General features: G+C 50.9%; 6 protein-coding genes across 6 annotated transcripts; 1 reads left to right on the top strand and 5 right to left on the bottom strand.

Annotated features, from left to right (window-relative positions):
* The first annotated feature begins 1,678 nt into the window (after nucleotides 1–1,678).
* On the top strand, nucleotides 1,679–2,402 carry BKA67DRAFT_153713 (uncharacterized protein). Its single transcript, XM_046095121.1, has one exon. It carries the CDS (start codon nucleotides 1,926–1,928, stop codon nucleotides 2,286–2,288), a length of 363 nt encoding a protein of 120 aa, XP_045960597.1. The 5' UTR covers nucleotides 1,679–1,925; the 3' UTR covers nucleotides 2,289–2,402.
* A 393-nt stretch (nucleotides 2,403–2,795) lies between these two features.
* Nucleotides 2,796–3,202, bottom strand: BKA67DRAFT_654705 (heavy-metal-associated domain-containing protein; the record flags this gene model as incomplete). Its single annotated transcript, XM_046106604.1, has 2 exons — nucleotides 2,796–2,959; nucleotides 3,115–3,202. The coding sequence occupies 2 exons, from the start codon at nucleotides 3,200–3,202 to the stop codon at nucleotides 2,796–2,798; spliced, it is 252 nt and encodes an 83-aa protein (XP_045960596.1).
* Nucleotides 3,203–4,145: 943 nt separating this feature from the next.
* BKA67DRAFT_551721 (transcriptional repressor TCF25-domain-containing protein) lies at nucleotides 4,146–6,851 on the bottom strand. Its single transcript, XM_046101769.1, has one exon. The coding sequence runs from the start codon at nucleotides 6,655–6,657 to the stop codon at nucleotides 4,354–4,356; it is 2,304 nt and encodes a 767-aa protein (XP_045960595.1). The 5' UTR covers nucleotides 6,658–6,851; the 3' UTR covers nucleotides 4,146–4,353.
* A 62-nt stretch (nucleotides 6,852–6,913) lies between these two features.
* BKA67DRAFT_551719 (uncharacterized protein) lies at nucleotides 6,914–8,190 on the bottom strand. The gene is made up of 2 exons (XM_046101768.1): nucleotides 7,093–8,190; nucleotides 6,914–7,041 (listed from the first exon to the last, which is right to left on the bottom strand). The coding sequence occupies exon 1, from the start codon at nucleotides 7,755–7,757 to the stop codon at nucleotides 7,158–7,160; it is 600 nt and encodes a 199-aa protein (XP_045960594.1). The 5' UTR covers nucleotides 7,758–8,190; the 3' UTR covers nucleotides 6,914–7,041; nucleotides 7,093–7,157.
* A 148-nt stretch (nucleotides 8,191–8,338) lies between these two features.
* BKA67DRAFT_551717 (Scd6-like Sm domain-containing protein) lies at nucleotides 8,339–11,345 on the bottom strand. The gene is made up of 3 exons (XM_046101767.1): nucleotides 10,963–11,345; nucleotides 10,434–10,710; nucleotides 8,339–10,220 (listed from the first exon to the last, which is right to left on the bottom strand). The coding sequence occupies exons 1-3, from the start codon at nucleotides 10,977–10,979 to the stop codon at nucleotides 8,838–8,840; spliced, it is 1,677 nt and encodes a 558-aa protein (XP_045960593.1). The 5' UTR covers nucleotides 10,980–11,345; the 3' UTR covers nucleotides 8,339–8,837.
* Nucleotides 11,346–13,315, bottom strand: BKA67DRAFT_551714 (uncharacterized protein). Its single transcript, XM_046101766.1, has 2 exons — nucleotides 11,466–13,315; nucleotides 11,346–11,412 (listed from the first exon to the last, which is right to left on the bottom strand). The coding sequence occupies exon 1, from the start codon at nucleotides 13,123–13,125 to the stop codon at nucleotides 11,776–11,778; it is 1,350 nt and encodes a 449-aa protein (XP_045960592.1). The 5' UTR covers nucleotides 13,126–13,315; the 3' UTR covers nucleotides 11,346–11,412; nucleotides 11,466–11,775.
* Nucleotides 13,316–13,416: the final 101 nt, after the last annotated feature.

Here is a 13,416-nt window from a genome sequence, read left to right as displayed (position 1 = left end):
GACAATAATTCATCCGGGCTTAGAGAGAGTTTAAGATCTATAAGTGCATATGTATTTAGGAAAACAGATGGTTTTGAAGAAATTAGAAAATTTTATCAATTAATCTCGGAAAACTATTGTGGAATACGGGTGCCTACATGCTGATATAGTCTGATACACATTCGCCAACGGGCAGTATAGTATAAGACTAAGGGCGCCTGTATGAATAAATATAGTAACCGTGAAATGGGATGGAGCGTGTAGCGAAGCTAAATAAATACCAACCACGGGACGCCAGCGATCCTGAAAGCGAATACGTTAGCGAGACAAAAGCAACCGGCAGCTAAACAAGAGTCCCGGTCATGGCAAAGTGAGCTGGCCGCGTGATCCGACAAATCAGCGCTATACATACGCGCGCCTGGCAATTCTCGGAAAGGGGAAGGAGTAAGACGACCAGCGATAAAAAAGAGGGGACGTAAGTATAAAAAGCCGTCACAACGGCACCGGACCGGATCCAAAAAACGGTAACACAGAACCGTCAGTGCTCCGTATCGTCAAAGAAGATCCGTGCGCCCGCGCCCGCCAAAGAGAGACCCGTCTCCCATAGATATTAGTAGACAAAGGACCGCTTCCCAATTTATCTCGGGCAGAGCGGACGGGATGCCGAGTTTTCTAGGAGCTATGTTCGTATGTGGTGGTTGGGCGTTGTAGTGATGTACAGATAGACAAATCCTTGGGAGAAAGAAAAAATTTGTAGATATAGAAAAACAAAAACATACAACACCAGGGATTCCCCAGTGGTCACCCACCTGAGTACTAATCCGGCACTTCTCAGTTTATCTAGGGCAGAGCGGACGGGATGCCGAGCTTTCTGAGAGCTATGGTCGTATGTGCTCGTAATCGTTGGAAATAGTGAATATAATATTAGTATGCAATCTCAATCAAGTATATATAATCAAGCACTAAACCGACAGTATGCTTATAAAGCTAATAAATACCTATATGTTATATTCTACAAATCAGCAAAAAACCAATGAAAGGGTAAATTTTAAATGCGTATAAATTAAAGTTGAAGTAAAGTTATCTAAGGTTATGCGCTATTTTCCCTTGTAATATAACGAAAGGGGGAATCTCTTCACCCTTTACCGAGGAACATGAAAAAGAGCAGATCTCCCGCGACTTAGGACGAGCGTAAAATGGCTAGAGAAGCCGATATCTATCAATATGCCGGCGAGCGCTCCCGTATATTTGTGTCGAACCACATATGCTATTCCAATAACTGCAGTATATTAAGCGGGAGTAGAAATCCGATGTTAACTGTGAGTCGAGAGAAGTCACCAAACTGTGATATTGCCGCAACTCCAGAAGAAATGGCCGATTTGTCCATGTATGACTTCATAGACCAAGGTCAGAATTGATATGCTGCATTGTGGCTCAGCATTCACTGCCATGATACTGTACACTATCTAACACCAATACGAACGTTACATTCTCCCCTATCAATCCTACAATGCCGTCACTGATTTTCCACAGCAGTCCCCCATGATTGGTCAGCAAAACAGGGCTTTAGTGACGGTGGGAACGACCAAACGCATCACCACTACCAGAGTCCCGTCTTCTACAATTGCGAGAACTCCGCCTGGCATCTCTGGTCGGTCGAGTCGGGCGAGAGGCAGGCGATGAACCGCGTGGAACTAGCCTCGCCCTCTTACGGCTCAGCGTCCTCTTCTCGATGACGACGATGATGATGATGATGTCGTTGTGCTCTGCTATCTCGTCTGATGTCACGAGTCCTAAAATGCATTTATGCAGTAAAAGCTGTAGATCTCCTGGGTGCCAGAGTTCTACTAGTTCTTATGTCTGCAGACTTAGAAATATAGCCTTATTAGTCCAGGACCAAAGAGCTCATAATTCAAAGGGTAAGTGAGAACCAAGCACTTTCAGGAATGCTAGAGAAGCCATTGGTTGTCTTGCAAAACAGGGATATGCACTTTTGTTATCCGGGGAAAACCCTGTTGCTGCCTTGTGTAAACTGGGTTCCCATTATTGGTGTCATGTCGTACATATACTTGCTTAAAAGAAGAAGAAAAAGGAAAATCAAGCTTGCATCGAAAGCCGAGCTTGTAATTAGTTCAAAGGCACTGCCTTGGTCATGCAGCATGTTTCTGTCCATGTCATGGATATCTTTGATAACCCCATCAAGCGATCTTTACAATCTCTACATCCGACTCCTGGCCGTCTGCCTTGGAAGCTTGACTGGTTCGTTACATATATCAGTGAGCCCTAGCAAGTCGAGCAAGGATCGATAAACCCTTCCTGACCTTGAGTGTCCTTTACGGGGAATCCGGGGCCGGCGCATCGCCTTAAACGAGGTGTGTGCTAGACAGTTTTGTGAATCGATGCAAGACCAGGCCACCCGCGAATCTGATGATATCGGAATCCTTGTGGGGTAGATGAGTTTGAACGAAGACAGAATCCCAGCTCGGCATAGACGGCAGGCCATAAGTCTGACACAAATGTACATGCAAACGAGTAAATCATGGACGAGACACTGCCAACAATCTATCGGCGCGACGTCTCCAGACATCTGAGGACCTCACGACCTTGGAAAGCCGGCTTGGGAACAATCCGAGCGCCCCAAAAACACGCAAGGGCACAAGCATGGTTAACCGAAAATCATGACGCTTTATTTCATCCGCTATATGCCCAAGGTGCCATCGGACCTCTGTTGTCCTTCTTCTAGTTCTCGTTGCGGCGTCTTGCCCCTTTCCCTCCAATGTACACTGCCTCTCATATCTCTGGGGCCTTGCTGCTTTTTACTCGGCAACCTCAATGCTCTGGCTGACACCGTCGACCTCGCCGCTGTTGACCTTCTTACCGGTCTTCTTGATGGTCTTGAGCACGGTCTCGTATTCGAGCTCGGGCTTGGCAACGACGGTGGCCTCTTGCTTCTCGAGGGAGACGTCGTATGACTCGACTCCTATTCCAGGCGGAAAATCATCACCGTGTTAGCGAACCTGGACCAGGACAAGAGAGGATATCCGTCTCATTGGGTGGGCAGAGAGGAGGGCAGTGGGGAAGGTGCGCCTCCTGGACATTGGGCAGCTGCAGATAGCGAGGGGGAGCCAAACTAACCGTCGAGCTTCTTGAGCACTCTGTCAACGGCGCCGGAGCAGCCGCCGCAGCTCATGCTGACGTTGAACTTGTAGGTCTTGCTGCTCATTGTGTCTTGTGTGTCGGTGGTTGTTTGTCGTGAGATGGGGTCACAGAGATGCAGGGGGTTTTCCTTTTAGGGCGTCGAAAAGAACGGTCTCGTGGTTTGTGAGTGTTAATTTATATGGACGGTCGTCGCGTGGTTTCACTTTCAGCCAGAAGACGAGATTCACCCAGGGGGAGCGGGTGGGTAATCAATAAAGTGTCTTTATATAGGTTTCGGTGTCTTTGTTCCGAAAGTCAGCAGTATTATTAATTGAGCAAGTTTACAGTGAGCCGACAATAAGGGACTCGCGCTGAGAGGCCAACCCGCCACACGCTGCAGCTTGGTGGGATGGGATGAGCAATCACGTATCAACTCAGCTCAACGCTAATACCCCGCCGCACAAATCGCTAAGCTTAGTTCCCGAGACCGCCAATCACGTTTCGGTTCCACCAGACATGCGCCGCACTGTGTCCGGACCCTGGAATGTAGCTGATAGAACCTTGTGTGATACTGAGCTAACCTCCAGCTGGGTATTTAAGGAGCAGAACAAGCACCAAAAGCACTCCGTAACAGCAGTCTACAGTGAGCAGCACTGTGTTTCTATCTCCCTGAACACACTGACGACTTCCACGCCGAAGCTTGCGTGCTACTCTGGCTTGAACTAACACATGAAACTTGCTCATGTGGTACCGGGGCTGGCTTTGAAACTCACCCTGCTCTTCATTGCGTTTTGCGTGGTCCCCCCAGATGCTTTCAATCTGTACGCTTGGCATGGCACGAAGCGCGAAGCTTGGCCTTGCTTAGGTCATGGTACGGCTGGGAAATGATCCTTTGCGTTTTTTTGATGACCAGAGTCGCTTTCGTTTCACTTGCCAAGTGAAGCTTCCATTATTAAAAGCGTCACTTTAGAGATTTAACGTGGGTACAAGATCCATGTATGTAGTTACATAGCACACTACGTTAGATAATGGCGTCCTCTCAATACTTGTTCAATATTTGTTCAATATTTACATGGATAACATGCGGGCCATATCTATTGATCTGCATCGTACCTGAGATACACGTGGCCTTGCTGCAGACTGCTTGTGTGCACCGAGCACTTGGCATGCTGATGCCAACCAGCCTAGTTCTGCGATTACTGATTACTACACACAGAACACTCGGTTTGCCCCTCCTTAATGTTGGCGCCGAGCTATTTCATCATCAGAGTCATCCTGTACTGTGGGCTGCCGTCTCCCGTGGCTGTTACTATCCTCTCCCTCATCCTCCGACAGATGCTCCCTGATAAGAGCAGGCATCTCGTCGTCGCTATCAACCCAGCCGCCAGGTGTTTGTTGAAGCTCATCTGATGCAAGCCCGTCAATCTGATCAAGCTCTGCTGGGAGATCATCACCCTGGGAGTATCGCAATGGCATTATCATATCGACGAAACTCTGCCACAGCCCCCTCTGATCAAGAGCGTCCGGGTCATCATCACCATCGGTATCTTGACCCTCATCGCCTGTGTTATCCACGAAATCGCCGTCGCCGTTGCCACCGATGTCTTGTCCTGCCATGGCCTGTTCCAACGCTTGGAGAACCTCAACAGGCGCACCTTGTTGTCGTGCCTGATTAAGTACACGTAGAAAACCGTCGCGTCCACCAAGATTAGCGAGATCAAGTCCGCGTGCGCCAGACGCCCCGCCAGTAGCTGGACGATCCGGGTTCCACGGAAGACTTTGTGACTCGTAGCTGAAGATGTTTTCCTCCTTCGCCGGTGGTAGAGGGTCAAAATCCCAGTTCGGGAATCCGTGTAGCATACCCCCAGGCACCAACCCCATCAAAGCGGGTGTGTTGTCCAGGTAAACAAACCGTCCAACGTTACGACCGGCAACCGGTGACACAGGTAGGGATGATAGAGCAGGCTTCTGTGCGAGTGCGGCAGCTTCCTTAAGTAGTCCGGTGGCTTGCGGGTTATCCCATAACTGTTTGGTTTGGTGCAGATAAAGCTCGGTGAAGAGCTGCTCGTGTTCATCGCGCGGTTCCATGCCCCAAATAGCACGTGGCAGATCGAGGTTCAGCGCTTTGAAGATTGCGCTGTATAGCCACGGCAGCCTCTCCATGCCCTCAACGGCCAGTGCTTTCGCACCCGCAGCGTCCTTCTGTTGGAGACGCGCCAATACGAGAGTCTGTCTTATGTAGTCCTGTGCGGTATCGCAATGGTCCAAAGCTTCGGAATCGCAGAATTCAATGAACCATTTGGACTCGTGGGCACGGATTGCCAGGGGATGCATGAAGTGGATGACCCCATATGGATCACTGAGATCCATGCTGAAAAGCAATTTGGTCCACTCCAGAGCAGTCCTGTATGTGCCCTTCATCGTCAAGCTCCTCAGGTAATGGTATACTGCCAACCAGAACTGGCGGTTCTCTGGCCGCCTGAACTCAAGTCTGGCCTTACCCTCCTCCAACTTTTGGCGGAAGGCCGATATCGACACTCGGCCAAAAGTGAACAACGCTCTTTCACAAAGATCACCGGCAAGGGCGTTGTTCTGGTCCTGCTTTGCTACCTTGCTGACTTGGATCAAGCTGGAGATGTGGTACGGATGACGGTGGAGGAAGTGCACCAGCTGCATCGGATCGTACATCTGCACAAGCTGAAAGAACTGTGACTCCTGAGCGTCGTAGTTATCATCATGCGCAAATCCGAACTCGATCGTTCCACACTTGGTGTCGATAGTGCCGTCTTTGATCTGCCTCATGGTGAGGCCGTCCGCAGGTGCGCGTGGCCAGGTCTCTTTGCCAGGTAAGAAAGGATTTCTTCGCAGGGTGACTTCTGGCAACGTCTTGCCCGGCAGTCCCTTGAGGTAAGTTTCCAGGTCCACGTTTTGTCGTAGCTGCTGCATACCACGCCGGCGAGTGCGATTCTGCTCCTCCTCCTGTTCTTCGGCCCGTGCGGCTTCCATGGCGTCTTTGCCGAATAAGTTGCGCATCTCGTTGAGGACCTTGAGATGATACGTGTTGATGCGTAGAAGGTCACAAATTCGTTCGTAGGCTATAGACTCGGGACTTGTTCCAGAATCGGCACCACCAGCGACTTGCGCTTTGAGGTTGAGCTCGCGGAGTGCCTTTTCAATCTCATCCTCTTGGTCGGCTTTCGCCGATGGAACCTTTGCTTTCATGTCATGTCTTGTAGGTGTTTCATCGGCGGTCTTCTTGGCCTTCTTCTTCTTTTTCTTGCTCTTCTTAGCTGACGGCCTCGGTGTCTCTACCCGCTCCGGCTCATCTTTCTGCGGTTCGGGTTCGGGTTCGTCGTCTTCGTTATTATTATCATCATCGTCGTTATCGTCGCCACCACCCAGCGCTGCAAACCCAGAAAATGCGCTTGGCTTGGGCTTTGCGATAGGCACTTCTTCCTCACTCTCACTCTCGGACGCTGGGTTCTCCAGAGCTTGAAGCTCTCTTTGCTTCTGCAGCTTGCGAAGCTGTCTGCTCGACATGATGACAGGAATCGATGAGAAGTTACGTCGAGACAAAAAGAAATAACGACTGCAGAGTTCTGAGTAGCTGTCCCAGATACCTTGATTCCCGGGAACTCTGTTGCGCAAGTATAAATTGCAGGCGGTAATATGGTGATGTTGGTGGGATGAGGAATTCTATGGTGGGGCAATCCCTTGACTGGCGATGATGTAACCCGATCGGCGTGTGTCATCGGCAACGTCCAAAACATTATATATACTGCATTCCCAAGCGTCAACTTGAAAAATGTGTTAGCCGTCTAGCATAGTTTGGCATCTGTTTGACTGATAATGACACGAAAACAAATACATCCTTTTTCTTGCTTTTCACCACATATCTATTGCACCATGTCATGTAACGCATAGGTAAACAACGCCAAGTGATGTGACGTCTAGTTGTGTTGAGTTGAGTACTAGTAGGATCGCTTCGACCAACCATCGGAACTCATAAACCATCAAATCATGCTAATTAGCGACGCCCCTCAAGCATGTGGGTCACTGGTTTCGTCGAAAGAAGAAATGAGTCCGCACGAGCAACGGCCTGGCAAACGGCTCGACAAGCCGTACGGCCTTCTTTCCTCGATCAAGCCATCAACCAACAGCTCCATCCTCGTGAGTCTCTCATGTTGGTACGCCTCCTTCTGTTCGAGATAACCGATCCTGGCTTCGCTCATAGCCTGCCGTTGCGTAAACACCATCACGTAGTTCGTAAGGTCGTTCAGCAGGGCCTGTCTGCTGTGTAGCTTCTGTTTGAGCTCCTCTATCTCCCGGAACAGGTCTCCGCCATCAAGGAGTTCCTCCCACGTGGCATACGCGTTAGAAGGAGTGTGAGAGAGGGATTGGTGTATAAAACTCGACGATATCGATGGAGAAGGTGAAGGGCGGTGGTTCTTCAGGTGCTTCTCCCTATCGTCGGGAATGGGTATCTCGGAGGGTGCGGTGACTGCAAACTCACCCCCGTCGCCACCGACGGTAGAGTCCCGCGAGACGTGAAGCACGCCGCTACCGCTGCTGCTGCTCGAGCCGCTTTTAAAGCTGGCGGGCTCTAGCTTGGTATCGTGGTTGTGGCTCGTGTTGGACATGGTGGTGATTGTAACTGGTAATACAAGCCGCTGATTTCTGTTGGTGTTTTATACGCTTGAGTCTCAGTTATTTTGGAGGGAAGAATATGTCCCCTCTATAGAAAACCATCAAATTTTGGGAAATTTATAGGGTGGCTTGGTAGACAATCATTGGAGTGTCAAGCCACATAACCAAAACTGCATCTGAATCACTGCAAGCAATCACCCAACAAACCGGGATTTATGAAGCAGTGGGAGGAACCACATCCTCTGGTGACAGTAGAGAAACTACAAGACGCGGAGCGACATCCACCTTCCTCTTCGAAACTTGTGATATACCCTTTCCTGCGTGCTGCAGCATGTCTGACTCAAAGGTAGCAAAATATGATAAACAGTCACATATTAACGCTTTTACGCCCCTTGAGACAGGATAACCACGGATCAGACAGACAGGGATGGTTCGCCACGGACAGGATAACCGTGGTGTATCTGTTAGATCTGTCTAAATCAGAGGAATATATGATGATCAGCGCAGCCGCTTCAGAGGGTTCAGATTAATGCCTCGGGGTTAGCTTCAGTCGTCACAGCTCTGAACTATGTAATATTCACGGAAATGACAGATTGGGAGTAGAAAAGCATCATAAACTTATAACAGCAGGTATATAGTCGTTTCATCTGTGCGGCACATCAATGGAAGCCACTGATGCCCAAGTCAGCATGGGTGTCATGTGGAGGCCACAGCAATTTCAAGCCATTGTTTATCACGAATCGTTTTCTGTACCGACTGGTTTGTGTGGTTTGTGGCTTTTATTTTTGAGAACGCTGCATGAGCTATGCGTTCAAACCGACCGCTTTGGTAAGGAAGATCGCCATCAAGCCAATAAATACGGACCGGCGTGTATATGTTCAATCCCAGTCGCCTTTGGCAAATCCTCGGCCACCATCAAAACCACCTGACGCCTTTTCATTTTGTGATCCTCGTAAGCAACCTCATATGATGTCGTAATGCTACAAGCTGTACAAAAAGAACGGGCACACCGTTCGAGTTTCGTTGACAAAGGCGTGTCTGATGTCCATGCCCTTCCGTTACGTGGACCTAGACTATTGAGGCGCGCCCTGGCTCTCACCTCTAGGTCTGAAACCACCACGTCCACCACGACCACGGCCTCGACCACGACCACGGCCGCGGTAACCACCTCGGAAACCGCCATCAACGCTTCCTTGGCCGAAAGTCTCCATGTTCTTGCGCTGTTCCTCTCCGCGCCACTCGCGGCCACCAGGCTTTGGACCGCTGCTGTCGGCACGGTCTTTGGCTTCGCTGGAGATGTTGTCGAAGAAAGACGTGGTCTTGTTATATGCTGGAGGCGCGGTCTCGCTACTGGGAGCCTCCTCAAGCTCGGGGGTAACACCAGTTGGCACCTCTTCCAAAGGTGAGCCGCTGGCAATGGCCTCCTTGACAAGGTCGTGCTTGTTAAACTTTGCGTTGGCGGCGCCGAAATCAAAATCTGCGTCCGGGACCTCAACCTTGGCGTTGCCTCCCTGACGATTGCCACCACGGCCACGACCCCGGTTGGGACCTCCTCGGGTGGCATTGACTCTCATCTCGTCCACCCGGCTGGCGAGGTTGTCAACAGCGTTCCCTGTGCCGTTCGCCGAGGGCCCAGCAAAGCCTGCGTTGGTAGCATCAAGCTTGGCCATGGCTACTGCAACTGCTGCCTTAGCCTGCTGCGTTGCATCTCGAAGGGAAGCGGCCGTGACTGGTGCATTGGCCGGCTCTGCTGGCTTTACAGCTGCTGCCACGGCAGCAGTTTGAGGAATGCCCTGTGGCCCTGAGCCCCTCTGAAGAATAGCGTTTGGGAATGGGACAGCGGGCTGTACTCGGTTGTTTCTAGGGCCAGTCGGCGCGTTATTTCTCTGTTGTTGTGGGCCTTTGGCCGGTGCGTTCGCGGCCAACGACTCGGCAGTAGCCTTTACCTCAGCGGCAGAGGGTTTCGAATCGACCGGCGGCGTAGGCGCGGAAGCAGTTGCGGGTTGGTTTGGGGGCTGTCCGGCTTGTCTGTGCTCACCGGCAAGCTCTTGCGAAGAAGTCGCAATAGACCGAGACTTGTCAGGCCCAGGAGCGGCGCCAGCACCAATGGGGGCGGGCTTATCCTGCTGAGGCGGGCCTCCCATGTTGGGTCCAGGCACACCAGGGTGACCATGAGGTCCCGCGGGAGGGTATCCATAAGGGTTGAAAGGACCAGGAGGGCCAGGAGGGAAGCCTTGCCCGGGAGGGAACCAGCCGGGTGGAGGAGGATAGGGCATGCCACCGAATCGAGGGTCGGGGCCAGGACCACCTTGGCCTCCCCATGGTCCACCAGGTCCCGGAGGGTAAAAAGGCGGTTGTTGCTGGAAAGGCGATTGTTGGTTGAAACCGCCAGGAGGGTTCTGCGGGCCGGGGACAGGGCCTTGAGGGCCTTGAGGGCCGACAGGACGAGCTCTTGCCTGGGAACGAGGCAATCAAATTAGCACATGATTCCAAGTTAGGTGTTTAGGGATTAGGGAGAACAGGTGTGCGTGTTGGATCAGAAGGAAGGCAACGGAAAATATCAACATTATTTTTGCGCTTCAGATGACAAGTAGGTTTACATCCGGAAATGTTTCGTCATATAGAGCACACATGAGGCATTGGTTGGGGGGATGAGGTGCAAGACTTACGCCAACAATTGCAGGGTCATCGGGCATAACAGGAGGCTTGTTCTCTTTGGCGGGGGCGGTTTCCTCGATGCGCAGGTCCTTCACATCGCTGCCGCGAAAGACAATGTACTCGTAGACCTGGTCAGAGGGAGAGATCTCCTCCTCAGGCTTCCCCCTGCGGCCTTCGGTACCGAATGACCTGACATTTTCGAGTGATACGGTTGACTCCTCGGAATTGATCTCGTGGAGTACACCAGAGTAGCGGATGTCGCTCTTGGAGATGAGTGATATTCGTGAACTAGAGAGAGGCGGGCAGGTCAGTACGACGTGAATGTGAACGAGGATGTGCACATGAATGTGAACATGGAGGTGAATATTTGCTATATGCAAATCAACCCGAATCAAAGCAAAGCGGACAGTTTGTGGGGAAGCAACGCAAGGCAGCTCAAGTCAACGCAACACAACACAACACAACGTAACTGAGCTGTAGCTTCGAAGCTACTGGGGGGGTTGGGCAAGCTCTTGCAGGTTGAGGGAAAGGTGGTCGTACCCGAGGAATTCAGACATGTTGGCTGTGTTTTGTGCGCTCGGTGCGCAAAGAACTCAGGTGATTCCGATGTTTTTTATTTTTTTTTATTTGAGAGGTAGAATTGAGGACGAATGGGTTGTCGTGGGAGCTGTAAATGCTGATTGGTATACGGAATAGTTGATGTGGGAATAATGCCAATGCACATTCGCCGGGCGCACGCGCACGAGTAAGGTGACGAACCAGAAATGCTAAATGATCTGCGACCGAAAGAGGCTGAAAGTCAAATTCGAATGGCTAATGGCCAGAAATCGAGAAATCTGGGAAGCGGGGGGATGCAGGCAGTTGCTGACCTCACAAGGCTCAAAGCTTGTGCTCAAGCTTGCTCAAGCTTCAGGTCCCAAACTGCTTCTGTTTGATTGTTTGTTTTTACAGTGAAACCGAGAGAGAGACCTAGTTACTGTAAGTTACTCTGTAAGTTAGTGGTAGTCTAGTGGAAGTCGTCGCCCAAGTTAATAAGATCACAGCTGTCGGCAAGCGTTGAGATATTTTGCCAGTTGGCGCATACCAGTATCTGACTGCACCAGGGGTTCAATCACTCCTCGAAAGTAACTGCTAAATACTAACAACATCCAGTCCCACCTGTTCTGCCTTGTCTTCTTCACATCCGAGCACCTACCGTTGCGCACCTGCACATACATTCATGATTGTCTCTAACCAGCACAGTGCAACCGGCCACCTCAGAACAATCCAGGTGGGATTTCTTGCTATTTACTGGCTGGATGATAATAATACAGGGTATCCTAGTAGGCCACAAACACCACGCCGCGTGAAGCACTAATCTACATCCATATCTGGGGAATCATCCGGCGAGTCAGAACCGGAACTGCTCGTGGTATCGTCGCCGTCTGCCCCTGCGTTGGCCTGGTACGCTGCTAAGAATGCTGCACGTTGCTCTTCGTTCTCAAACTCGAATTCAGGCTCACTTGCGTTCCCTCCCCCATCTTCCCGGACCTCGCCCTCTTCCTTAGAGCTGGGCCCGATATCGGGGCCGGGTCCAGCGTCTGAGTCCGAGTCTGAGTCTGAATCCGAGTCTGAAGCATATGCCACCAACGTATCGCTCTTTCGTTTCTTGCTATTTGGCTTTGATTCGTTCTTCGGCTTGTTTAACACGTATCCGACAGGAAGGCTTGAGTTGGCCGGCAAGACGTAGATCTGAGGAAACTCAACTACCGTCAAGCCCTTCAAAATAGTCTCCAGAGAGTGTGTCGCAGAAATCGGCACAAGTTTCTTTGCTTCCCTAGCTGGGTCCCTAGGGTTTCCGAGGAAGAACTTATACTTGTCCTTGTCATGCCGTATCCCTGAATCTTTCGAATTCTGCTTCCCCATGACTGTCGTCGTGTTCCATCTTCCGGTTGAAGAGAGCTGTAAATTGCTGAAGGCCTCGGTCCATGTCCCCGAGTTTGCGCGCTGGAGCCCTTGGACGTCGGGCTCGTCGTCCTCGTCTTCTCCATTTTCCAGTCTTTTGGCTTTTTGCACTTTCTTCTCTGCTTCTCTCTCATCCTTACTAAGTATGTGCCACTGGCAGTCTCCGAAAGCCACGTATAGGGGTGTTGTGTCTGGCGCCTTGCTGAGAATTCTGGCGGGGGCGTCTTCTGAGCCAAAAAGGAGCCACTCAATTTGCCAATTGATCGCTCGCAGCTTGTGGCTATAGGCGGTCTTATTCTCCCTTGCCCTAGTCATGCCATATGGTGCATGCTCAACGTTGATACCTAGTTTGCGTAGTCGTACGAGCGCTGTTCTGGCCCATGGTCGTAGCCCTTCTCCTAGAGTAGTCCTTCCCCGACTTTGTCCTTTGCTGAATCTCGCCCGCTTGTTCGGTCGGGTGTCCCGCTCTCGCTGGGGCAATATTCCTCGTTCTTCGGTGAACTCCTTCTCGGCCTGCTCGACCTTGCGCTCCAGTTTATGTAAGAAATTGTAATCGTGGTCGATGCCGCGATCAGTTCGTAGTTCGGCGGGCGGGATGTAGACGGTAGGGTCGCGCTCGCCGGTACAGGATGACCAATTTTTATGCTTCTTTACACATGCCAGCGAGCATGTTTTAGCACCGCATCGTGGGCATTTGTATTTCGGGTCTCGTATGTGGCATATTCCGCAAAGAGAAGTGAGGAGAGGATCGTCGGACATGACAGGCGTTGGGAGTTGCGACTGAGGTTTGCTCAACTAAGCATGCGCGATGCAGTGAATAATACAGATATTCGGTTATTATCAACTCAGATTATTAGTGACAAGTCTAAGAGACACCTCAAAAGCTAATGGATAATAAAAAGCATTACTGGCTGTGATGAGATCTGCTCTCAGATCACGATAAGAGTCCAGATAAAGGTCGAAAGCAACTTTTTGGGACAGATTTGGGACACTTATCCTCATCTGCCCCACGTCATGGAACATGCAACGATCCTCGGCAGCATCCGTCAC

This window comes from Truncatella angustata (assembly GCF_020726525.1).
Source record: "Truncatella angustata strain MPI-SDFR-AT-0073 chromosome Unknown BKA67scaffold_2, whole genome shotgun sequence".
Lineage (NCBI taxonomy): Eukaryota > Fungi > Ascomycota > Sordariomycetes > Amphisphaeriales > Sporocadaceae > Truncatella > Truncatella angustata.
The sequence above is the reverse complement of the archived record's forward strand: the minus strand, read 5'-3'. Positions and strand labels throughout refer to the sequence as shown.